Source organism: Emydura macquarii, unplaced genomic scaffold (assembly GCF_026122565.2).
Source record: "Emydura macquarii macquarii isolate MOO-44397 ecotype Brisbane River unplaced genomic scaffold, CSIRO-AGI_Emac_v2 contig_967, whole genome shotgun sequence".
NCBI lineage: Eukaryota > Metazoa > Chordata > Testudines > Chelidae > Emydura > Emydura macquarii.
Genome location: NW_027131104.1, coordinates 116,550 through 142,531, shown reverse-complemented (window position 1 = coordinate 142,531; position 25,982 = coordinate 116,550). Strand labels below are relative to the sequence as shown.

At 42.6% G+C, this 25,982-nt stretch overlaps 1 protein-coding gene across 4 annotated transcripts in view; it reads right to left on the bottom strand.

Moving 5' to 3' along the window:
* Nucleotides 1-25,982, bottom strand: part of PPP3CC (protein phosphatase 3 catalytic subunit gamma) — a 49,202-nt gene that overhangs the window by 5,385 nt on the left and 17,835 nt on the right. Inside the window, exons 2-14 of one of the 4 annotated variants that reach the window (XM_067543671.1) lie at nt 25,219-25,416; nt 24,795-24,919; nt 15,117-15,228; nt 12,538-12,683; nt 10,970-11,109; nt 9,889-9,966; nt 9,702-9,796; nt 7,619-7,744; nt 6,527-6,604; nt 5,757-5,783; nt 4,764-4,845; nt 4,035-4,132; nt 881-910 (exon numbers count right to left, since the gene is read on the bottom strand). In XM_067543671.1, the coding sequence (XP_067399772.1) occupies nt 881-910; nt 4,035-4,132; nt 4,764-4,845; nt 5,757-5,783; nt 6,527-6,604; nt 7,619-7,744; nt 9,702-9,796; nt 9,889-9,966; nt 10,970-11,109; nt 12,538-12,683; nt 15,117-15,228; nt 24,795-24,919; nt 25,219-25,416 (1,335 nt within the window). The remainder of the gene's footprint in view (nt 1-880; nt 911-4,034; nt 4,133-4,763; nt 4,846-5,756; nt 5,784-6,526; nt 6,605-7,618; nt 7,745-9,701; nt 9,797-9,888; nt 9,967-10,969; nt 11,110-12,537; nt 12,684-15,116; nt 15,229-24,794; nt 24,920-25,218; nt 25,417-25,982) is intronic. The other 3 variants (XM_067543673.1, XM_067543672.1, XM_067543674.1) reach the window with 3 other exon arrangements.

The following is a 25,982-nucleotide window of genomic DNA, read 5'->3' as shown; positions in this document are numbered from 1 at the left end:
CAACACAAAAACCACGCACTGCAACACCACAAAGAAGAGAAAGAGCTAATCCTTGGATCGGAAAGGAAGCATTTTATCTTGCATGACCAGGAGCTAAACACATGGGACAGTGCCCCACTACAGATGCGTATGTCTTTGTTTCTACTCAACCTTGCAGTAAAGTTCCTTGCACGGACTGCCATACACAAAGCATTTAGCTGGTTTGGTTTACAACAGATTTAAGTAAATGGGTTTTGCTCCAAGTGTTTTTAAAGATTAAGTTCTTTCGGATGTTGGGATCTCCAAAGAGTACAATTTTACCCAGTGTAAATCCGATGAAACTGTGAAAGAGAATGTAAGTTTCCAAAGCAGTAATTTCATTACTCTGGTATTACTACTTTAACTGCAGAGAGAGTACTGCCTCTCCACACTGTGTCCACCCCACCTGAAGGGAAGACAAAGGCTGAGATCAGACTCCAATGAGCCAGGATAGCAATAAATACAATCAAATGTTTCCTACATGATTTTGGCCAAGTGTTTTTGCAGCCTTCAGAGATGTATTGCTCAGCTCAGGCCCTTGACAACAAGGCATTCAGGGATGAAGTTACAGGACCAACACTAGGACGTTGATGAGACACCAGAATTCTCAGTCTGGGATCCTGCTACATCAATACAGCAGTCCCAGAAGTCCAGTCTTTTGAAGTGAAGCATCCCAACTCATCTCTGTGACATCAAAGCTGAGACAGATTTGAAGTAGCCCAATATTTTATTTATCTTCCCAGCAGGACCCTATCCCCCCATTTCTGGTGATGCAAGAGTAAAAAGCTTTCATACTGCTGATAAAGCTCCTTAAAATTAGCAGACACACATGATTGAGTCTCTCGCAGGAGTCTAGCCATACCTTCCTGTGCCTCTACCGCTTCTACTGTGGCTGTAATACAGGAGGAACAGTGGCATGCAAAAATGAAGACAGAAAAGAGTGAGTGAACCAACATTACTGCTGCCATTACAGAGACCCACAACCTTCCCCGCCCCAGTAAGTCGATCATGATGAAGATCGGGTGGCAGAGAAGGAGTGAGAGGAGCTAGAGACAGAAGGGCTGAAAGGGGATTTCACTCAGCTGGGATTTCAAGCTGAGCATTCAAGCTTCAGGCTGTTTAGTGGCACGAAGTTCACCAAACACATGAAACTGCTGAGTCCAAAGGAAAAGTAACAAAGCAACCAAGAACAGGGTTGGCCTTTCAGCACCTCCTAAGCCAGGTGCATCTGTGTCCCATGACAACCATGGGGCTGGTACCTGCTGGACTGAAGACTGCCCTGTTTCCACTGGTTTGCAAAGCATATATTTAATGGGCACCTGCTATTGCCTTCAGCCTAGTGAGGCTTTGGGAAGGAGAGCTCCATGGATGGATCTCAGTGCCTCCTGAAGACTGCAGCACATCAGCCTACCGGGAGCAGAAGTGCCCTTGTCTTTTAAGTAAGAAGCTGATCTTAACCAAACAAGCTGGCATTTGGATAGATGGGGAACAGAGGGGGTTGGCTCCCTGTCAGGGAGTGGAGTGCTGAGTGGCACAGTAAGTAGGCTGCTCCGCTCCTGATGTCTTGAAGTAGAACGCAACACAGGCCGATATTTCAAACCTTCTTGGCTTCAACTCCTCCCACAAAGAGAGTTACTAAGCAACAAGACACCATACGGTTTCAGCAATGTCACGTCTCCCTCCGCCCCTGGCACTACGGATTGTCAATGTGCTTGTGCTAGTAGCCCCTGTCAACACCTGGTTGTGCATTCTTGTTGGAGGGACCTTGACTGGAAACTACTTCCCCTTTAGGCTTGAGTGTGCCTGAGATTATTACATCCTTGTGACACAACGTAAAGGCCACGTGTTCAGGCTTCCAGATGGAGAGGATGAGGAAGGGGTAGAATTGTGTATTAACATCGTAGCTCTGGGTTCAACATCTCATGTTATTAAAGATCTGTAAAAGGCTCAGAGACAGAGATGGTGAGCAAACCAATGCTCAGCTTCTTGGGCTGGACAACGAAGGCACAAGATGACCCAACACAACACAGTACGCTCACAGTGCGGCGTGGCCGTTCTCTGTGGAATGCATGACTGAACAGGTGGGCCTCCCGAGTGGGTTTGGAAGGAGGGCATTTGGTGCATGTTCCAGCACACAGAGTAGCATGGAAGGAGGCATGAAGGGACAAGGGATGGAGTAGGCAAGAGGGACAATGAGAGAAGCTTGGGGAGGGCATAAGAAGCAGGGTGGAGCTTAGGAGCTGAGGCTGGAGATGCAGGTAGCAGTGGAATTATGGATTGCCTTGAAGGTGAGAAGCTCAGAAATCATGCAGAAGAGAGGAAGTCTACAGAGACTGAAGGAGAAGGAACAGGGTAAGAACGAGCAGACCAGTGAGATCATTCCTGCTGATCTCTCACTACTAGGATCAAACCACAAAGCTCACTATGAAGCTGAGTAAGCTAAACTCCTTCACTTCAGGTCCAAGTGTAGCTCTTTAGAAACTGTGGGATGTAACTGCATTGCACCTCACCTCTGAGAAGGTGGGGTTCTGGGGAGAGGAAGAGCCTACAAAGCAATAGATATAAGGCTGTGTCCTAAGCCTGTTTCCACCTCTGCAGTCTAGAACATGGAGCATCCATCAAACTAGAGCCGCATAAAACGCTGCTACATGAATAAGCCTGGCTCTAGTCTTGCATCCCAAGTTCATGAGGTCAGGGTCAAGGTGAACTCTAACAGCCGCCTTCTCACCTACTGACTTCCTATTCTCACGCCTATCACTTAATCAGTGCGACAGAAACCACACTGGAGGGAGTGTAAAGTAAGCTGGCACGTCTCCTTGGACAAAGAGTGAGAAGATGCCATATCCTCCAAACCTAATAGGATCCCACAGCAATTCTCCTCTCATGCACATGTGAAATATTTAGACAGTCCCAGAACAAACCTCTTTCTGAGCCATCAGGAAATCATCCAATGCTGACAGGAAGGGAAAGCAGGCCGATTATATGCCAGTATTCAAGGGCTGGCAGCAGGAAAGGATTAAAACACTAGATTACAGGATTCCCTCTGGGGACACATGTTCTCATGATAACTCATTCCCTGACCACCAGCCAATCTCAGCTCCCTGTGGCCTGAAACACTCTGCTTATGTGAGGTTTGATCAGTGCGGCTCTCAGAACATTAATATGAATTTGAGACTGACTGGTGGGAAGCCCAGGTGAGGCACAAGTATCCTTGCCAAAAATACAGAGTAAGTAACAAGCATACAGGAAAGCTGCTCAAACCCAATGCACCAAGTCACTGGGTCTGCCAAGTCTGAATATTAAAATCAAACCTCAGAGAACTAACTTATTTCAAAGTAAAAATATAAATTTCCCCCCTCCTGAAATCATAATATTAGGATTGAAAACAAAGGGATTTAGTTTGATAAGAAAGAATTAAAAAGCACACTCATTTATCATATTATTCATACTATTCAAGTACATTGTTACCCAGCAGCAGTAGAATAGGTGAAGCAGTGAATGCCCTGGAGACAATGTTAAGAGGGGGGAAAAATCTTGAGTTGTTAAACAACAAACAATAGATGACCCACACGGCCTGAAGCCCGATTCTGTTCATTCTCAACCCTTGCTACCACTACTGACCATGAGATTATACTAGTATCTTAGAAAAAAGACTCCCTCACCCAGGTTTTTATCAGTTTATACCAGTTCTCAACCTTTCCCTTCTGTGACCCCACACAATAGTCTTCCCAAGAATCTTTTGCCCCCATTCCCACGGTGCCGCAGGGGAGGAATTGTAGGAACTGGCACATGGTTTAAGGTGGCACCTGAAGGCCAGGTATTTCTGTGCCAGCTCTGCTTCAGCAAAACGCCAGATACTGCGAATGGGGGAGCTTGACTCCTCCAAACAAGTGCTGGCAGCTCCCACAGGGGTCCCAAGTCACAGGCTGAGAAGCACCTGTGTACATGTGTAACACAGGAACATTTGATACACTGTGCATGGAGCTCACAGAGAGGGTTATTTCTCACATACTCACCAGTCTGTAGAGTCTGCTTTCCCCCTGAGAGGACTCCCAGGGGCAGCGTACCTGTGGGAGTCAGGCCCTTGAGAGTCAGCACGCTCTCACTCTCCTCCCTGAAAAAAGGACGCAGAAGAATGCATTACTCCTACCAAGGCCAGCATTTAGCAAGAGGGTTACAGCCAGAGGCATGCTCACGGAAATATTCCTTCCATTACAGGGAAAGGCTATATACATACCTTCGGGTAATCTGTAATCTGGCCATACATTGTTGAAGGCCACCAAACAGAAAAAGCCATCAAACATAAGCTATCAGTAATTTTAATACAGCCTTGTAGGCTCAGGTACTCTGTTTACTAGGATGACACGCAGCACAATCAACAGCAAGGCAAGCACTTCCCCAAACTTCCCTGTTAAGTGCACCTCTGATCTGGAGGGATTCCCCACTCAAGGTCTAATCTTCTCTGCTGATGAGGATACCAGTTTAGATGGGATGGAGGTTTTTGTGGTTGCACCAAGAACAGGATTGAACACCAACTCTGCAGCACCAGACACACATAGATGGTGGCAATTTTCCCAAACCCTTGCCACCCAGACCCCCCACCTTAATACAGTTTTGCAGTCTTTCTGAACTGGGTTCCTGCCTGCATGCTATTTTCACTCACACAGCTCAGACAGAGGAGCACCCTGCAGTGCCCAGGTTGCATATTAAGCTCAGACACAAACACTCCCAAGTTGCCTTCTTACCGGAGAACTGAAAAAACACGTGCCATCTTCCCAATGGCTCTAATCTTATTCCTGATGATCTCCTTACGGACTGTTGTTCCTCCTTTGGAAGAAAAAAAAGTCATTTAAGGATTTCCTGCCCCCCTTTTAAAGCCGTAGGTAATGTCAGGATGAAGCATCTGTCTGGCTCTTGGAAAGAGAAATCATGGATTACAAATTCACAGCTATGTTCTTTAGAAAACAGTCACTGGGGAAGGGGTGTGGTCTGAATGGGAGCGAGGAGGGTGACAGATAAAATGACACAGGATACAGGTCTAAGGAAAGAGTAGAACCACCAGAAGAATGGACCACACAGTTCTTGCCTGAAGCAGCAGACCTTTACTCGACAGGTCTGATCGCATTACACAGAATAGAACACAAATGACTCAGCCATGTAGTCAGTTTGGGAAGGCAGAAGAGTAATAAATCTGACTCATGAATATCTTGGAATGCCAGGCCGTGCCTGCAGAAGGGAGTGGTCAGACAAGCATCACCTCTGGCATAAACACACAGTGAATGGCCGAGTGGAGCTTTGCAACTCTGCTTTGACCCTCCCCCAAACATACAGTGAGGTGGGTGCATTCCCCTTTCACTAAACACACCAAACACTGGGAGAAAAGCATGGAAGGTGATTGGTGATAAAGTAAGAAAGATGATAGATACATCTCCTCTCAGCTGAGATTCTTCAAATGGCCCAACCACACATTAGAACAGTACAAGCCAAACTGGAGATCTAACATGCACCAAAGGGTCAGCCATGCACTAGGTGGCTGCATTAGAAAATCAAATAGAAACGTGACCCCATCTCTCAGGTCCCTGGAGGAACACAGCAGGGTTAAAACACACACAGTGCTTATGTTAAAACTGAAAGGGGGATGGTCAGTCATTCAAATCCACTCCAAGGAATCTGGTGGCACAGGCAGTGAGAATTATGCTTGTAGCAAATTATGCTTGTAGCAAATTCTAGCTGGGTACCTTTCTGATAGCTTGAAATGTAGTGATCTTCAGGGAGAGGAGACACCAAGAAACAAGGAGATGAAGACAGAGATAGAAGAAACAAATTTAATTTTCATGGGAGGGAGGGGGGAAAAAAAATCAAAACCAAAAAGCAATGGGAGAAGCAGGTTAGTCTTGACCTGTTGACAGAAGCGGCACTTTGTTACATTATACCTGTGTTCTACCGCTCCTGCTTCTTCCATGTTTAATTTTTTCCCAATACCTGCTCTTTTATTAAAATGTATGTAGTAATCAACCTGCATTCAGCCTCTTTCACGCCTCACTTCAAAATCACTAATCGGTACCAAATAACTGGCTGATATTTCTGGAGCTAGTATGAAAAGGAAGGACAGACTGGCCCAGTGCTTGAATTAAGGTTTATATCTAGCAAGCCAGAGTAGCAGCAGAAAGACAGATCGCACCAGTAAATTGGGTAAGAATGTTTGAGCCAGAAAAAGTAATGTGGGAATAATCCCGGGTTCTGGTAATGCCGGAAAACCATTTTTCAGAACATTTAGTGAGGAGTGCAACTCCACAAATAAGTATAACCCAATGCATTTCACTGTCACTGGATTGCAAGGGGACAAAGTTGCCTGTGCATTATAACAGAAGCAAAAGGGTTAACAGAAAGGTTACTGGAAATCACACTTCGGTATCTAGTTCTAAAGTGGATGCCAATCTCTCTTGATTTAGCTTTAAATCATTCCCCCACCACTGTTAATGGCCCAACTTATAATAAAGGTTGTTACCTTCCAATGTTTCATCACCATCTGAAATCAACTCATCATCAGAGCATATGTTGAGGATGTTAACCAGCATCTCTGTGACTGCAAGAAATAGTGACAAATAAAAATAGTAGACAAATAAAAGGATTAGAGGAGGACCTGATGGTCACACTGCTCAAGGGAGGAGGGCATATGAGAGGGTGAGCTGGATTGACATATGATATCAGTCTGCAGCATCTCTCATTGCAGAGGATCCCACTCATTTGATTAGAAACTTGACATCCTCTGCCAGAGGTGCGTGCAACCTGAGCAGTGCAAAACTGGATGGGAACTGGTCAGGGAGTGGGGTATCCAAAGTGTCCACGCAGAATAGATTGGGTCTCAGTTAAGGTCCTTTCCCCAAGTCCCTCAACTCCACCCACCCCACAAAAACCATACAATACTCCATCAGTTTCAGGGAATGTTGACTCTGCTGGGATTTCAACCTTTGATTCCACAGAGTAAACATTTTAGACCTTTAAGTTATCCCCAAAACCAGAGCAATGAGTTAGATTCTTCGACTAGTTGGGAGAATTCAGCACTCCTTTGTTAAGAAGCTGGAGTTCTGGCAAAATCTATTTTTTTTTAGGCAGCTGTACCTTATTAAAACTGAAATCAAAACCTCTCCCTCCTGATTGTGGTGAATGATCTTTCTCCCCTTTCTGATGGGCCACACATCCACATGATATTTATCTTTTTTTCTGAGTAACATAAAAGATGTCAGCACTATTGGGGAAGTTACTTAATCAGGGTTGGTTCATCAGTACAAAAATATTGTGAAAACGGGTCATTTTATTTAACTTCTTGGTAACGACAAAGCAGATGTTTGAGAAAACAAATTAAAATCTGAAGAACTTTAGCCAGAGTTCTACTAGTTTACAATTGGTCACAAAAAGACTGAACCATTTATCAATGCCATTTTACACTGCCACACTGCATCACACATTTAAAACCTCCCAGATGTCATCTGATTTGATATTTACAGACAGTTACCTTCGGGAGGCTTCTAACACATATAGTGCTATGATCTGTCACTGTTTAGGACAAACATAAATCTGAATGCTTTATTTTTCTTACCCTTTTCCCCTACAAAAGGTAAAGACCATGTGAAGACATCCATGAAGTTTGGAAGCCAGTAAGGGTGTGGAGAACAGTTGAACTGTCTGATGTTCATGACATTGTTTTCATATTTCAGCACAGCAGCTAAAAAAGAACACACAGAAAATGTGTGTATGCAGGCTCAGTAAATGCTGGGGTGCAAAGACCGTTCCCCCTCTAGGTTCGTACAGCACTTAACACACTGTTAGTGATCAAACAATGGCAACTGGTTCAATTTGTGCAGCACCCAACTATGACTTATCTAGAATTAAGAGGCGTAAGTGATATTTTCAATTTATTATCTACAGGGCACATAACCAACGGAAGCTTCAGAGATTACACAATAGCTCATCTTCCAAATAGCTCCTCAAGACAATACGAGACTATAAAGAAAAAGTACACACTGATCAGAAGCCTCAAAAGGTCACCTCAAAGTAACCATGAACTAGAAACTCTTGAATCTTAAGTAAAGGTTAGAAAGGTCAGTGGAAAGTTTCCCCCATTCCTTATTTAACATCAGATGGGTTAAACTTTACCAACATGGACAGTAGCTGCATGTTACAACGGCACAGTTACTCTTACTGGTCAGTTGCCATTACCAGCATGTATGTCATTCCCTTGGGGCTTATAACTTAACAATTTAGTTGTAACAGCACGCAAGCTGCCATCTCAGAGGAGACATTTTAATAACTGGTTACAGCCAGGTAAGCCATTTCTGGATCAGAGTAGGAAAGAAGGGCTCTTTTTAAGTTTGCTACTTAGTCCAGTTTAAACTAAGAAAAAAGGTTTAGCTTTTAGTTTTAGAAAGACAATTTGCAGCTGCTTTTAGTCCTCAGTGTGGTTCTAATCACACAGCACTGCTCTTTTTCCCCAATGCATGTCAATATTCATTTAAGGACCCCCTAATGACAGGGTATAAGATGACATTCCCATAGATATCAGAGTCAGAGGTGAAGGCCTATTAAGTAACCTTGGCCAAACAGCGCAAGACTTCTCCCTCTAAAACATACACTAGGGCTTTGTCCAGACAGAGTAACTGATTGCCACCCACTCCTCTTCAAGATTAATTCTCAGCCCTACAGACCAGGCTACTAGGAAGGACTTTAGGCGCTCAGCCTAAATTTTACCTTTGCTCATTTTCATCCCATTATTTGTATTTATAACCACCACGGAACACTCTGAACAATTAGTCTCCCTCCTTTCTCCTTCATGTTTATAAGTCAAACACTTTTAGCTATGGTGTGTCCTGCGGACCCACTGACCTGATGATGTCCATGAAACAGTGCGTGACTTCAATAGCAATGCCACATCAATCTGCTGCCAATTTGAACGCAGCTGCAATGCTAATAGCAGAGCTATTTTTCATTCAGTACCACCATCCAAAACAAGGAAAATTTGTAATGCTGAAGCATCTAAGTTAAACTGACTAGAGCAAAGAAATTCAGATCCAAAACTCCATGGTTTATTTGTTCCTTTGTGCACTGGTACTACAATACATCCGTTGGGATAGGGGCAAATCAGAGTGGCAACCTTCACTATGAGTTTGCAGGCTTTTGTCAAATTGACACATAATGAAGCTCTTTTGTATTCAACACTAGCGTATACCAAGCATGCGTCACAGTGAAGAGGAGATATTTTTCTAAGGGTTTCATCAGGCCACTGTGGCAAAGAGAAGATAGTGCTAATTTCAGGATCTTGAGGAACCAATTCTGAGCTGTCCCACCACCTTCCCCAGTTGTCAGTTCCCAGACACCCACCTCCCCCTGAAAGCTGAGAACCAGATGAGTGGGAGTAGAACCGTATCAGCAGGTCAGGCCAGGCTGGTGGAGTGGGGGTAGCAGCACACAGCAGCCAGCATGATGCAGATGCTCACTGGCTAGCACATTCTGGCTCAGACTGTGCATGCACCTAGAGAAGTGGAAGAGGTTTCATTCAAATCAGAAGGATGGAGTGAGCTGCTAACAAAACAAAAGGAGGAAGTTGGAGAGGGGTTTCCTAAGGGTTAATATTAAAACAGCCCTGGCATTCAAAACAACTGCAGATGTGGCCTTGCCAGCCTTACCCTTGTTGTTATACACATCTAGGTAATTTGGTGCAGAGAAGATTGTGATTAGCGATGGAAAGCCTGTTGTCTGGCTCTTTCTGTACATTCGGTATCTGAAAGGCAGGGCACGGGGTTAGCATTCTGGTCTTAAGGGTAAAAAACCGGGGAAAAAATTCTTGCACAGTCCTAGCACTGCAGCACTTACCCGGCGTCCTGGGCTTCATGCGCTCGGATTACAGATAACAAACTATTGTTTTGCAAAAACTCACAGACTGCAGGGTAACTAAAAAGAAGAGTTTTAAATACATTAGTAGGTAGCAAAGACAAAAATCCTCCTTCCTCTGGGGAGGCAGGGGAAACAAGAACAAAGAGCATTAATAGTCTCCTGAGCTCTGCAATTCATCTTTAAATGATAGCACTGCACATAGTTGCGGACTTATTTCAGATGTGTTGAGCACCTTGGATAGGTCTACTATCCCGTTTGGAGCGAGTCCCCAACCCTGGCTGATAGACTCGTGTTTGCATTATTTGAGCTCGCGTGCTAAAAACAGCAGCGTGTATATTGCTACGTCAGCTGGGCTTGCACTCACCGCCCAAGCTCAGACACACCTGACCCCCTGGGTTCAAGCTTGGGTGGCTAGCCCAAGCCTCAGCCAGTACAGCAACATTCACAGGGCTATTTTTAGCATGATCGCTTGAGCCCTGCAAGCGCAAGTGTCAGCCAGGGACAGGGGGCTCACACCCAGCTGCAGGGCAGACACATTCTTCAAAGCCAATGAAAGCTGCAAGCGCTCAGCACCTCTGCAATAAGACCACAACCATGTACAGTGCCATCTTTCGAAGACTAATCGCAAAGCACACAGGAACCAGTAGCCAGTCTGGATTCCTGTGCTAAATCCCAACCAGCCAGGTTGCGGGAGTCAATCAGTGTAGAAAATTACCTTTTAAAATTATTTCTTTTCATCTGAACTCCCCCTGGCCCCTGAAAGTCTCTCCAGAGATACCATAACAGGTACATTACACCCTTAGATACTTAGATTTCAAGTGATGCATCCTGGGAGAGCGTCAGGGAGTCAGGTACCACCAAGCAGATTTCCCATAGGGGGAAAACAGCTTTAAAGCAAGTTCATGATTTCTGAGCCAACGCAGACCACCCAAGAACATGGTAAGTAGAGGCATTTAACACAACAATTGGATTTCACTCCATCTCTCCATTTGCTTTTAAACACTATGCAGGGCAAGTCAAAAGCCCTAGTTCATCTGAGTCCCACTGAAATTCTGCTTACCTGTAGAAATAGGAGCAGCCTCGAACAGTGTTGTGAGTGAAATGCTCTAGCGTCTTCTCATTGCCGTAATCCTCTGATGGATCGGACCAGAGTAGGTCACACATCGGGCCAAAGGCTGGAGGCTCTTTAAACCTGTCTAACTGGAAGGTGCGCACAAAATGAGGAGAATTGTGGAGATCAAGTGGCTTTGTAACCAATGGGTACATACCCCTAAGGAAAAGAGCTCTGGAGATGGGCTAGTTTGAATAAATTAGGGTTAGAGCTGTGGACAACTCTCTTACTGAGACCAAAACTGAGTCTACTCAACTGAGCTGAGCTGTCTCCCTTCTCTTTTCCCCATCTTCTGGGGAGCAAGGTCTGAGTGGCAGCCAGCAAGTCACCACTTGGATGCTGATGGGTTGCCTGGCTTTCTGCCCCTGCCTGCTTTCCCTTCTCCTTCCAAACATCCAGAAGAGATCTTCATTGTGGGAGAACCAGCATATACTATCTGACTTTAAGCTCCCTGGTCTAACAACTAGAGAATGTTGCCTACACTCACAGTGTCTACTGAATTTAAATGCAGTCAGCACGTAGGATGCTATTTATTAGTTATATACTAGCAGAAAAAGTAAATACAAAAGTCTATACAATAAAAAAAAAAACATACTGCAGACTTTAAAATGCAAACTATGCCACTGACAGGCTATGAGGCAGCAATTTAGGCAGAAGAGCTGGAAGAAAGTCATAATGACCAACCTGAAGGCCTTTAAATTAGCATTGTGTTTTGCTGACTGAAGGCCCAACTTTGGGACACTTAAGTCCTTGCAACCAACCAGCTCTGGCGGCATGAGAGAACTAAGGATGGGGTGGGGAGAGGAAGAGAAGTGTGTGATCCATTACACTCAAACACTCAAAGTGGCTTGAGCTGTGCTGCAGAACTACAGTTCATGATGCTGTCTCAAGATACATGGGGGAGTAGCAGAAACAGCAGATAAAATGGAGTTCCAGATGGGTAGCCGTGTTAGTCTGTATACAGCAAAAACAAGGAGAGTTCTATGGCACTTTAAAGACTAACAAATTTAAAGATAAAATGGAGGAGTATCAAACATACATAGCATGTTTCTTCAACAAAGAAAAAACTACATATATACAGCAACCAGCTGTGAGGTGCAAGGGCAGTTAACCAGTCCACAGAACACTCCATAATTAGAACTAAGGAGCTGTAATGTCCATGCAACAGACAGGGCTTTGGCTTTTTAACATATTGTCCAAAAGGCCCACGCACACTGAACTGCTCGGAATTCAATTTCTTTACCTCAGAAAGAAAAAAGGCTGAATTATGCCTGCTGAGATCTGGGGTTCCCAGGAGGATACTGAACCTGATGTGTAAATTCCAGCCAACCCCTTTTGGTAAATGGATCAAAGAAAGCTCTCTTAAGACCACCTTCAACAAACCAAGATTCCAGAGGAAGCAAGACGTCTCATATCCATCAGAGCTGTGCTGTGAGAGTATGTAACTAAAAATCAAACCCTGGTAATACAAGTGCCCGACACAAATGTCAGTGTGAGTGACACGTGAGATTACTTACTTTCCTAATGTCATCTAGACATGTGATTTCTGGAGACAGTCCTCCATGGACACACAGGAACTGCTGGTTTAGGAGGGCGGCAAGAGGAAGACAGTCAAATGTATCCATACATGCATCATACACTCGCTCCGAATATTTGATTCGACCTAACAGGGAGAGCGGGCAGGAGAGAGAGAAGATGGTTTATCTTCTACCCAATGTGGGTTGATCAAGTTGAATGAAGAGGTTCCAGACCATTCATGCATTCAGACCAACATACTACAGGAACAGGCAGCAAAGGCCTTGATCTGTAGGAACACTGACAAAGAGATTCCAGGAGGTTAATATACAAAGTGAAATAGAACAGTCTACACCTATGATATTCTAAGCAAAGCTTTCCTCTAGTGCATCAGTGGAGCTGTCTTGTAAAATACTTAATCAACCTGAAAGTGAAAAGGCTTCCAACCCGGCCGCAGCTAGGAACTTGTACTTTAATCTTCTCCCCTCAAACTCAAAAATTAATATAACCTAGTGCATGTTAACCTCCATACCAAGAACTTCACGGAAGAGGGGGCCTAAGCGTTTGCCAGGGGGTTAGAAAGAACTTGGTTTACTAATAAAAAAATCACATCAATAGCTTACATTCATATTGCACCTTTCATCTCAAAGGATCCAAAAGAATCTTACAAGCTTCAACTACAATGCAGACTAGACACTAAGAAATGCAGCAGCTGTTTAACTTGGCACAGCAATACCATGTAACAGGTTAGATCAGGAACTGCAGTTTCAGTTGGGTAAAAGTGCTTCCAGGGAGACTCAGGGAGGCTAATGAGTTAGAATTTGATCAGGATGACAGTGGTTAACACGCCAAGTCTTACAAGAAATTCCATACAATCTTTACTAGCCACATATGCTCAAGTTCTCAGTTTTATGCCTCAGTGTGATGACAGGGGTCAATCAACTAGCAGCAGTTCTCTCATCATCCGAGGCACCAGTTCATTACTGACTCAGAGAGAGCACAGCACCCTTCAGTGCATCTTCAGCACCACGCCATGCAACTTGTGTTATTTCACGGGCTCCTATTTGAGTACTGACCTGACCCAACCTTTTTCGCCTGAGTCCTGACTGGATCAGAACCCAAAGGGATCTGGTTCCTTCACTCAAAAGTAGCTACTGAGAACAAGTTCTCTTATTTACTGCGCTGAGCTGGCCTAAATGGCTCAAAAAATATTCACATTCAGCAATCTCCACATTAAAATGCATTCTAAAAGCTGATGTTTCAGATTTCTTTTTATGGATACCACAGGACGTGCTGCTTGTCCAGACACCTGCTGGTTTAACCATTAATAATCTGCAATCTGATGTCTTTTGCTGCTTGTTTTAACCGGTGGGGCAAGAAGGTTTTTAGTAAATGTCACACAACCAATAAGGGTTTCCTAAAAGCAAAAGCTGAGCTTTCACAACAAGCTTCCAGATATATTCAGAAATGTCCCCCGTGCAGGTGCTATTGAAGTAATAAGACCCTACAATACTGTGTAGTCACATTTGGAGATCACCATGCCAAAGTACACATGGTCTTATGTCTGCAGCCATCTTAGATGTCTTGGAAGAAATCTTACTGCTACTGTAAGATTCATCTACAGGGAAAAGGTGAGATTGAATTTTTCATTTTCTCCCTTCCTTATATCTGTGGCACTAAAAGGCTTCTGTAGTTAAACATTTATGTGCAGGAAGAGAAAAGGCAGTTTTTGTTTATTATGCTTTTCAACAGGGGATACTGGGAACTGAATACAGAACCATTAACCTCTAGATCACCGGCTCAGATCCAGCCCAGCTCAGTAGGGCATAATAATGACCACCATCAGATGGTTCTTCAGCATTCAGCATGAAGCAAGCTGATGCTTCTCAGTTCATTTCTGAACAAACAAGTATGTCTCTATCACACTTTACCCCTCTGACAGTGTCTGAGCCACAGAGTCCTGATCTGTCGTCTGTCTTCTAGAAACTACTCCTTCAGGTCATGGTTGAGACACACTACTGTGCCTGTGACATGCCAGTTGACCTATCACCACCACTAGTTTTTCACATACTTTTAAAAGTTATAAATACTATATTTAACTAAAATACAATTATCTTAAAGGTAATGATTCGCCCAGTACAAGCACTAGGAAGAGTCCTGTATTTTCTTCCAGTTGTAATAATCAATTCCAGCTGCACAAACTGAACGGAAAGTCACTTGGCAGTAATTATAGGATGCTGGGTCTAGAAGCCAGCAGGGAAGGGGGCTTTGCATGCAAAGAACACAGGAGATGTGCTTGAGCTTCTTTTATCTCCACTCATATTCCTTTTATCAGGAGAACTCAAATGCCACTTTACTACATGTTCAGTACTTCATAGGACTGGTTCCACCCACAATATTGAAGAGCATTTGAAATACTGTGCTAGGATATTGGAAACAAGAGAACAGCTAGGTGCAGGGACATTTGCCAAAGCCAGTTGGGACCATCCAAGGCAGGCCCAACAGAGGATTGAGAGCCCTGACCTGGCCAGATCATGCCAGTGCATCTATGTCATTACTGAGGAGAATTGGGCATACTTACATTCCTGTTTAAAGGTGAAGTATTCTGTGAGGTGCCTGCACTCATGGTTCCCTCGAAGCAGGAACAGCGTTTTGGGATGATTTATCTTTAAACTCCATAAATACAGCACACACTACAAACGAGATGGAAGGAGAAGATGGTATGTCATAAAACCTTTTATAGGGCACTACTCATCTACAGACTTTACTAAGAGTGTTTGGGAATAACATCAGAATGGCCATACTGGGTCAGACCAATGGTCCATCTGGTCCAGTATCCTGTCCTCTGACTATGGCTGGTGCCAGATGATTCAAAGAGAACAAAGAGCATACAGAAATTAATCGAGTAATCCCTCCCTTGTCATTCAGTCCCTGCTTCTGGCAGTCAGAGGTTTAGGGACCTTCAGAGCACGGGGTGCGTCTCTGAGTATCTTGGCTAACAGACAGTGATGGATCTTTCCTCCATGAACTTATCTCTTTTTTGAACCCAGTTATAGTTTTGGCCTTCACAACATTCGCCTGGCAACGAGTTCCACAGGTTGACTGTGCACTGTGTGAAGTACTTCCTTATGTTTCTTTTAAACTTGCTGCCTATTAATTTCATTAGGGTGACTCCTAGTTCATGTGTTATGTGATGGGGTAAATAACATTTCCTTATTCACTTTTTCCACACCATTCATGATTTTATAGACCGAGTCGTCTCTTTTCTAAACTGAACAGAGTCTTTTTAATCTCTTCTCATATGGAAGCTGTTCCATACCCCTACTAAATTTTGTTGCTTTTCTCTGTACTTTTTCCAACTCTAATATATCTTTTTGAGATGGGACAATCAGTATTCAAGATGTACAATGGATTTATATAGTGGCATTATGATATTTTGTCTTATCTATCCCTTTCCGAATGGTTCCTAAAATTGTTAGTTTTGACCACTACTGAAAATTGAGCAGATGTTTTCAGAGAACTATCCACATATGACTCCAACATCTCTTTCTTGAGTGGTAACAGCTAATTTATAAGCTATCACTTTGTATTTATACTTGGGATTATGTTTTCCAATGTGCATTACTTTGCATTTATCAAAAGTGAATTTCATCTGCCATTTTGTTGCCCAGTCACAAAAGGAACTCACAAAACTGGTTGACTCTTTGCGGTCAACTTTGACCTTAACTATCTTGAGTAATTTTGTACTGTCTGCAAACTTTGCCACCTCACTATTGACTCTCCTTTCCCATATGATTTATGAACATGTTGCACAGCACTGGTCCCATTACAGTATACTGGCCTGTAATTGCCAGGTTCACTTTTGAAGCCTTTTCTAAAAATGGACATTAACTATCATACAGAGGCTGATTTAAGCGATAGGTTACAGACCACAGTTAGTAGTTCTGCAATTTCATATCTGAGTTCCTTCAGAACTCTTGGGTGAATACCATCTGATCCTGGTGACTTATTATGGTTTAATTTATCACTTTGTTCTAAAACTTCCTCGATTGATATTTCAAGCTGGGACAGTTCCTCAGATTTGTCACCTAAAAAGAATGGCTCATGTGTGGGTATCTCACTCACATCCTCTGTAGTGAAGACCAATGCAAAGAATTCACTGAGCTTCTCCGCAACGGCCTTGTCCTCCTTGAGTGCTCCTTCTGTACCCTAGTATTACCATGTCCCATTGATGATCATCAATACACCAAATTTCCGTGATGCCTATTACATCAATATCCTCATTTAATAACAGATACTCAAGTTCAGCCATCTTAAAATAAACCCAAAAAGTTGATTTCAAGTAGAACCCTAAGAGCAGCCTTGTTCCATAAACAGCAACCGATCTTATCTTGGCCAACTTCACCAGTGGGGGAAAAGCCACAGCAAACATTTCTCTATATTAGGCTTGAGCTGGAGAACTGACAGATGAGATCTCACTCAACTGAAACCAACTTTGCACTGGGTGGGGGCAGCTTTTCCTTCCTTCCTCCCTGTCAGCAGAAACCAAAGCAAGAGCACTTATTTTCAGAGCAACTAAGCACAAACAGATGGACAGTATCTCTACAGCTGTCCAATTGCAACCTAAATTGGAGATCAACAAGTCTAATAGACTCAAACCATCTTGCTGACCGTTATATCAAGTGTGTTGAACATTAGTTAGAGCCTAATGTTTTTTGTATGGGGAAAAAAAACTTCTGAGTATGTGTTATATTCATGTGATATAGATGTTAGAAGAAATTAAAAATTCTGAAACAGGAAAAACTCAAAACACTGTGGGTGCTAAAAAAGATTTCACAACCTTGCTTTGAACAGTGTCACTGAACAAAATAGTCATCTACGAGGCAGAGATCAATATCAAATTGACAACGGCTTTACTAGGACCAGGAAAATACTCCAAGCTAGCTTGCCAAAGAAGCTTTGAAGATAAATGTTTTAAGAGAATACTCTTACTTTTCTCATCCTGTGGGTGGCAAACTGACTGTTAACCAGCTGATTTCTCTAACATAGGAGACATGGTATCAAGTTTGCCTTGATGGTTTTGAGAGTTGGGAGATAATCTGATATGACAACAAGCAGTATGGCTTGGATTAAAGTTTGTAACAAGCACTTGCCCTTTAGGCTGACAGGCTGCAAAATCTGTACATTCTTTCACAACATGTAATATGAAGGTTGACATCAGAAAGCAAGTTTTGCACTTAACACATGCTGGTTTGGGTGCACAGTATTCCAGAAGTCAACTTGCTGTGGTGTAAAAACTAATTCCAGAGCAGAGACAAACCAACTTCAATATAGTTTCTATTACAGATGGCTAAAACATCAAGCTACTTAAATACTGAATCTCCAGGTAAGCTCTGAATTACTAATTTGAAATGTTAACATCTACAGAGAATAAGGAGCCTTTCTGCCAACGTAACTGTAAGGATTTCTAGAGTCCCATGTAGTTCTGAAGCATCTCTCTGCATGCTACAGAATTCAAACCCTAAAGAAACATGCTTACACAAACCTAATTTTAAATATGACTACAGGTAACGCAAATGTCAAGTAATTTAGGTTGCACATTTAGGTTCAGAATAAAAGTTGTTATAAATTAAACAAATTGATCTGAGAGATGGAGAGAGAAGATCAGGAAACTGACCAAGCTGGTTTCACTGCCTCAGTAAAATGAGGAAATAAATATAGCAATAATGGAGAGAAAATCAGAGTTTAAAAGTTCTTTCAGTTTTAACCATCTCATGATATTAGCAATCTGGGAAAGAGATATTTAAGAATACTTTTTCTTTTTTTTTCCAATATAGTAGTATAGAATAACAGGTGGGTAAAGGAACTATGAAACAATGCTTTCTGACAACAGAACAAAACCTATAGAACTTTAAATCAAACTTATAACATTTTAGTCTCAAATGATGTGTGGATATTTCACAAGTATTTGAACAATCACTGATGCTGAGAGAGAAAGGTTCCAGAGGACACACAGGGGGAACGGATCAAAGAGCACTGAATAGCCTGTTGATGTCTCTACAGGAGCCAGGATGAGAAGCACTAGAGATAACTACAGTTGCATTCATGTGATTTTTTTACTCGGTGTTTTACAAAGAGATCCCTTATCCAGATTTTCCAAGGCTCTGTGCCTAGAAACTGAGTACTAGATGATTATAACATCTCAGTAGCAACTTCAGACAATTATGGATTACTAGCAATTTCCTGTTTTTTGCCTATAATCTTAAAGCCTAAAGCGATGCACTCAGGCGTACATGTATATTTAATTTTTTCCCTTACAAACCGACACATACAGAAGATTTACTCTAACACACCACTACTTACAAAGAGATCAGAACAGCCTGCAATAAACCATGACAGAACATTTCCTAAATGAAGCATAAGGAATCAAATGGTAAGGGGCTTAGAAGAATCTTTTTAAAGCGTTCCTTTATGCAAATACAAACAGAGATGTATACATTGTAAATCTGAACGGACTTTTTAAAAATTAATAAAAAATTGCATGTATAAAGTGCTCACAAATAATAAACCTTCCAGCACTTTTGTGAAATAGTAAGTATTACCAATCTAAAGACAGGAAAACAGGTTCAGCAGGGAAGTGGCAGTCAATGGCAAAGCAGGGAACAGAAAGAAAGAATTCCCCAAGTCTAGTCTATGCTCTGACCACATTTTTTTCTTTAATGTGTTATGCTTTCTGGGATACAGCTAATGTGATGGATGGACAAAGCAATGGAATATGATTAAATGCTTGCTATTTGAAACTATGCTAAAACAGACACTGAGAATTATTTAATCTTATTGCAGGATGAGGTAGAGAATGAATCCAGATTCTACTGTTTTTACAATTGCGCATAGTTTGGTACGTTAAATCACAGTGAATTTACAGCTTACATGGTTTAGCAAGAAAAGCTTATCACGGCTTTCTTTGATAATGCTAACAAGAATGAACAGAGAAACTGAAAGAAAGATGTAAAGGCAAAACATGCACATCCTTGCTCAAGGAGTGGTCAGTTTGCCTTCAAACATTCAGGGCTTTTTTCCCCTCTGATACAATATCAGAATCGCCAACAGGGCCATCCAGGCTGTGATATGAAATTTGTGTGTGACATTGTCAAGGCTGGCCAGCCCCAAATTAAGTCTACTAGAAAATTCACATTAAAAATTAAATGTGCTAAACTAGAAGTCCCAGTTTAGAGACCGAAGTCCTCTTAAACCACACTGGATAGCTAGAACAATGGACATGCAAGGTTTTCTGTCAACATATCTGAACTCTTCATTGGATGGACAATCTCCAGGGGTTTGGTCTTCCCGATCCGGTCAATCTTGGCCACTCCGATGAGCGCTCCAGAAATGGGATCTATTAGAGCTATTGTGGCTTTTTTATGAACACTCTTCTACTGAGAATGGGAACTGGAGTGAAACCAAACTTATTTTACATGGGCCAATCACAAGTGCCAACCTGAAGGTCATTTTTTGGTGATTTCCTCTTATCACGGGGAAAAAGTACATCTGCCCTCCAAACTGATGGATGCAAAAGAGAGAAAGCACTGCAGCACTCTGGGTATGCAATTTTACATCACTCTTTACTGCTCCCTTCTAGTGATACTGAGATTTACAGGAATTCTACTCAGTACACACACCTGAAAACCAAAACAAGAGCTGTTAGGTCTAATTTTAGGCTTACCAACTTTGACTGTTTCTTTAATATTTAATCATCCTGGATAAAACAGCACATTCTAGCCCTGCAGATGTATTGTACATTAAATTCTGTAATTAGACAATGACAACAAGGGCCTGAATTTATCTAACTTGGCAAATTAATCCATCACTCCACCTCTACTGATAAATAAAATGGATTCTGTTTCTGGGCACCATTGTTTTATTTTATATTTAGTAAAATGGGTTTTATTAAATTGTATTATGGTAGCATACCTAGAGTTTCAATCTGAGAGCAGAGCCCCATCCCACTAAGCACTGTACACAGAGCGAAAGATATTCCCAGCATCCAAGAGTTTACAGTCAAGAGACAAGACAGAGGGCCAGAGACAGAAAGTGACTTGCCCAACGTCACAGCAGGTTACTGGCAGAGCTGAGAGTAGAACCCAGCTCTCCTGGGTCCCAGTCCAGTGCCCTGTCCACTAACAGCTGATATCTTGAAGGGAGAAAATTAGGTTAAGGTTTCACTCCTACTGTTGGTGCTTAATACAATCAGATCTTTTTCTGAACACAGTATACACCGGGAAATACATAGGTATTTAAGCAGTTGCACGTGGAAGCCTCTAAGACAGGAGATCCTCCACATAAGTGGAAGATGCATAGAATGTGTTTGACTAAAAGTCTGAGAGAAGTCACAAATATTATATGCACCTTTTAAAAGGAAGCTCCTCTCTCACTCCCAGATTATGGGCATAATCAGATACCAAACATCCTCCACGTCACTGGCAGCAGCAAGCCAGTGCACTAGCAAACAGTTTTTTAAACTTAGATGTTTCACACGTGAAACAGAACGGTCCAGAAAACAGCCAGCACTTACATAATAGAATTACAAAGACTGCAGGATCATGGGTCCTTCAGAGCAAGAATACAAGTGAGCTTTTACCACCAGACCTGCAGGAGACCCACAATACTATCTACATAACAAAATGAATATCTTTTTCCAAGACAGGCACCCATGGTATGACAGGAGGGAAAGATTCATAAAGAGGAAGCTACGTGGAACTGATCTCAATCCAAGCCACAATTCTAACCAGTCTGCCCCATTGTGGTAGGCCCATGACTACAGTGTAGCACCCAGACTGCATGTCATTACAAGACATCACTGGGAATGAGAACCTTTTCCTTTACTTTTAACTTATTGGGGGTGACTTTAGTGCTGACTGACAGCTCTGGAGATCAGCTGCCTCTGTTTATCCCTGGAACAGATACAAAAACAGCAAAAGCAACAATGCCAGCTTCCCTCACATACTGCTGCACAATATGGAATCACCAACCCACTCTGGAGAGACCACTTCTAGGGATGAGAGCCGGGAGTTCAATCTCCAGGTCCTATTGAATCCGTCTTCTGCAGAGGCTACCAAATCAAGAGCTCATTAGCCCCACTTGCAACGGTGGGTTTTCTGATATGGACCGAGACCAAGCATTTCACATAGACTGTTTCCTTTTTGCAATAAAAAGCTTCAACTTCTGTGCAAGGAAAAGTTATTTCTATGTCTTTGTGCTCATTTTAACTACCACCACGGGATGTTGCTTTTAAACTACAACACACAAACAGTAAAGATCTCTGAGATGACAGAACTGACTTTTTGGCATATTTAAATACTCAACTCGTAGGCTATAAACAGCCACTTTTACCCTGGCAACTCATCAAACATTCATGGCAACATGGGAATCTTCCAGCGGTCACTTGGGTCCCAAACTACTAATACAGTTGGTCTCTAAACTTCCCTGGCCCCCCATTTTGCATGCTGCTTCCTGACTGCATACATCAGGATGCAATTTTATAATTACCTCCTATTTCACTCAGTTAAAAGGTCATTATTATCACCAGCTCCGGGCAGACACTTGATAACATCCCCTCCCAGCACATGGATGCACATGCTTGTGCCATGACTCACATAGGGCCCGTGGATGCCAGCATTCTTCACCTTTTTAAACTGGAAAGTACAGCAAAATCTGGATGCTTTACAACCACCTGAATCTCTATAATAAAGAGACTGTGCCTGCAAAACTAAGGCACTCAAGTATCTCAGATCACAGCAGCTGGCCTGCTGAATCCAGTCACCACTGAAAATGTTTGCACTGTATAAGTTAGAAACCCTGAAAAATCCGGAAAGACACCACATTAACCACTTTTTAACTAGCCTCTTCTTTGCCCACACAGCTGTTGTCTAAGCAGTCTGCTGAACTGCTGCCATTTCACTATAGAAACTGGTGCTGCTGCAGTTTATTACACACCCAAATGGGAATCTCTTTGCAGTAGGTGGGAAAAAAAGGGACACATCAATAAGCACAAGGAAAGCAAGCCTTCTATATTCTGTTTTATCAGTGACATTTTGATCAGCCCCCGCGTGTACTAATCAAAGCCCACCCAGCTTCGTGAAAGATCAATGCTTGCTCTGTTGGGAAAGAGAATGCCTCATGGCTTTATCTCCCCTGCGGACTCAAAGGGAAAGGGGAAAAGGAGGGTCAAGAATGGCATGAAAGGGATTCATGCTGACAGCTTACAAAGAACAGCTGTCCCAAATGTCTCCAAAGACTGAAAGTGTTGGGTTGCTCTACAAAGGTCTCCAGCTTTTAAGATGTATTAGGCTTAAAAAGGGACCAGATCAAGCAAAATTTGACTAATTTAAATTTGCAGCCTTTATTCTGTAATATGATTTTTTAGCTCAACCCTCTCCCAAGACAGACTTGATGATCCATTTTCCTGCCTGCTGCACAAATGTCTTCCTAGTCCTGATGCTCTCCCATTTTTAGTCCAAATAGCGCCCATCACCACAATACTTAAAGCACTTACTCCTTAATCTTCCTCCCACATGCTAGACAACCTAGTCTATCTGCGATATGATCCAAGGATCAAAGCAAGGGGGGTGAGGAGCCACTTCCCTGTCCATGTTCTGTAGAGTGCACACTGTAGTGTATGGGCTCCAGATCCATGGATTCAACTTCCATTCTCATCTACAAACTTTAATACCAAAAAAGAAATATTCCTCAGATCCTTGAGGGATTAAGCTGGCATTCAACAGGTAAACACATTTGAATACAGAACACTGGAGTATGCACAAACCAAACTGTTTAAGTAGAAATAGCATGAAACTCCTGTCATTCCTTCTCCCTTCCAGAAATAATACACAAAGGCACCAGTGCCAGCACTACAGAAATTCTATTGGCTGAACATTAGGAATTCAACTTCCCAAGCACTAATGTGTCCACTATCCAGCAACTGCTCAGTGTCTCACCGTGGCTGAAAATCAATATGTAGAAGCTCAGAAGTGTTAGGATGGAAGGCAGCCAGGCATCTGCCAAAACACAATCTGTCAGTGGTACCCAACTAAATACTCTGATAGTAAATATGCTTCAAAGAACTATTTGCACTAATCGCCCTTCTTAGTCCCCCACTTTTATTTTAACTGATCGCTGCATAAAGAATTTCTGCTTGAGTCTGCTAGGTCAGATCTTCATTACCTTTGTTCTTATATCTGACATTAACTGAAATTGCTATGTGGCATCTTATTCCGTTGCCTTTAGAAGCAAGACCCACAAACCCTGGCATCATAAATTTGGCCATCTTATGCCCTGTTACAATCTCGAATGTCACTTGTTATACTATGTCTTTAACTGGAATAAACACTCCTCTACTAGTCAACTCCACTTTCTTGCAAAGAAATATAACAGTTCTTCAGGATTGATGGCATTTACTAGTAACTCTTCCACATGAAGATAAGTCCCAGCCACCTCCTGACGCAAGTTCTATGTACTTGCTCAGTTACAAGCAATTGTTCAGAGAGCAAGTAGCTGCCACTGTTACTCAAAGTCAATTAATCTGTCCTTTAAGACCAACAATTCTCAACGCTGCCTAGCTGCAATACCACATGATCAGTGAATGGAGTCACAAAGCCACAAAACTCAAGTGTGATGGCTGACATTACACTATCAAAGCATCATGTAGCTACAACATAGTTAGGTATGTAGTTAGAAGACACTGCACTGTGATTATTGTGTGGCTTATACTGTCCAATGTTCTGGATGAAATTCCATCCTCTAACTCCAGCCTTCTACATTCATGCAACACTAAATACTTCAGGGGCTAATGGTTCAAGATCATCTCTTCTTCCCCGATAGGAAACTCACCTCATCACTGTGTGTTATGGGCAATATGAGGAGTGCTCGTCATCAACCCTCCTTTTGCTCTGCTCACAAAGAGACCGACAACCACATATGAAATTAAAACTACAGACTCCGAATCAAGAATTTAAACATTAGCCCTGCCACAGTTGTTTTCCTGTCACTACATACTGAGGCAACAACTTTCAGCTTGCCTCAAAATGTCCTGTTGGTTAAAACCTTTCTAACAAATCACACTGCAAGTAGATGACCTATAGCAACATGATCTTCCTCATATGCAGAAGCACATTAAAGCTAAAAATGGTGTAAGAGAAATATTTGTTAGGCTTAGTTCAGTCTTTAAAGTGGTAATCCCCAAAGGCACAGATTTAATTGTCACCTCTATACTGAAGTAGCCTCTGTCCACGTAGTCTCCCAGGAAGAGGTAGCGGGTGTTATTGGGTGATCCTCCGACTTCAAACAACTTCATCAGGTCAAAGAACTGCCCGTGAATGTCACCACACACTAAGGGAGGAAGGACAGTAAAAAAGGGACAGAATTACATGCTAAGAGAAAGGTCATGCCAGCAACAGCGAGCATGGCTTCACTGTGACCTAAGCTACTGCAGCATTATATCCAGCTTTTGTGAAAACTTTATCTATGCTACCAAAATGCTCCCTCTTCTGGGAGCAAAGGCAATTTTAAAACCCCACTGACTGAACACTGATGGAAAGAACACACAGCAGTAGATCTGCTATTTTTGGCAGCTTGCAATTCTAGATAGGCCTTATGTGTGACTCCATCTTCAGAAAGCTTTCTCTGACCTGTGATTGGAGCCTCTACTTCAATCATTGTCTTCTCATGCCTGAGAATGGCAGCCCCATCGTTGATTATCTTCAACGCTGCATCTTCTTCTAGCCGTCCTTCCTTCACTAAGTGGCTTTTCAAGACATCAAGCCTGGGCTTTCCATCCTCAAACACTTCCTTCAGTGTTAGCCGTTGCGTGGGAGGAAACGGGACAGCTAGAAACAGAAGCAAAGATGTTAGCAATGTGTGTCTTTAAAGGGAGTCTTATACTCACATTTCAGCATTAGACTTCTGTCCAGAGCTCAGAGATGAAAAGTCACAAGCATGTTTCAATACACATTTGTCTTCTCAAACTCAACAATATCAAAGTTGTGCTTCCAACCCAGCAAACAGTCAACCCCACATTAGAAATCACTATATACAGCCACGGAAAACGTTGTGTGTACTTGGGAGGTGGAAGGGGTGCAAAACTACAGTAGATGTGGGAACTGAAGCTCTTCCTGACTTTAGTGAGGGTAGCCACCAGCATAGGTTTTAGAAGGTATAGGTTATGGGTGCAAATGTATACCAGCAAAGTAAGCAAGCAAAGATACTTGTTTGTAGAGGACAACAATTAAGAATTGGTATCGAGAGCTTAGGGAATGAACGTTAGTGCTTGCAGCTCAATCTGCATAGCTTAGCAGGAAGTTGCCCTCACCATTACAATAATCTTTGCACTTTGTTCACCACGTGCACTATTTTAAGTGCAACTCATACAGGCTCAGCTCTGGGTAGTACTTGG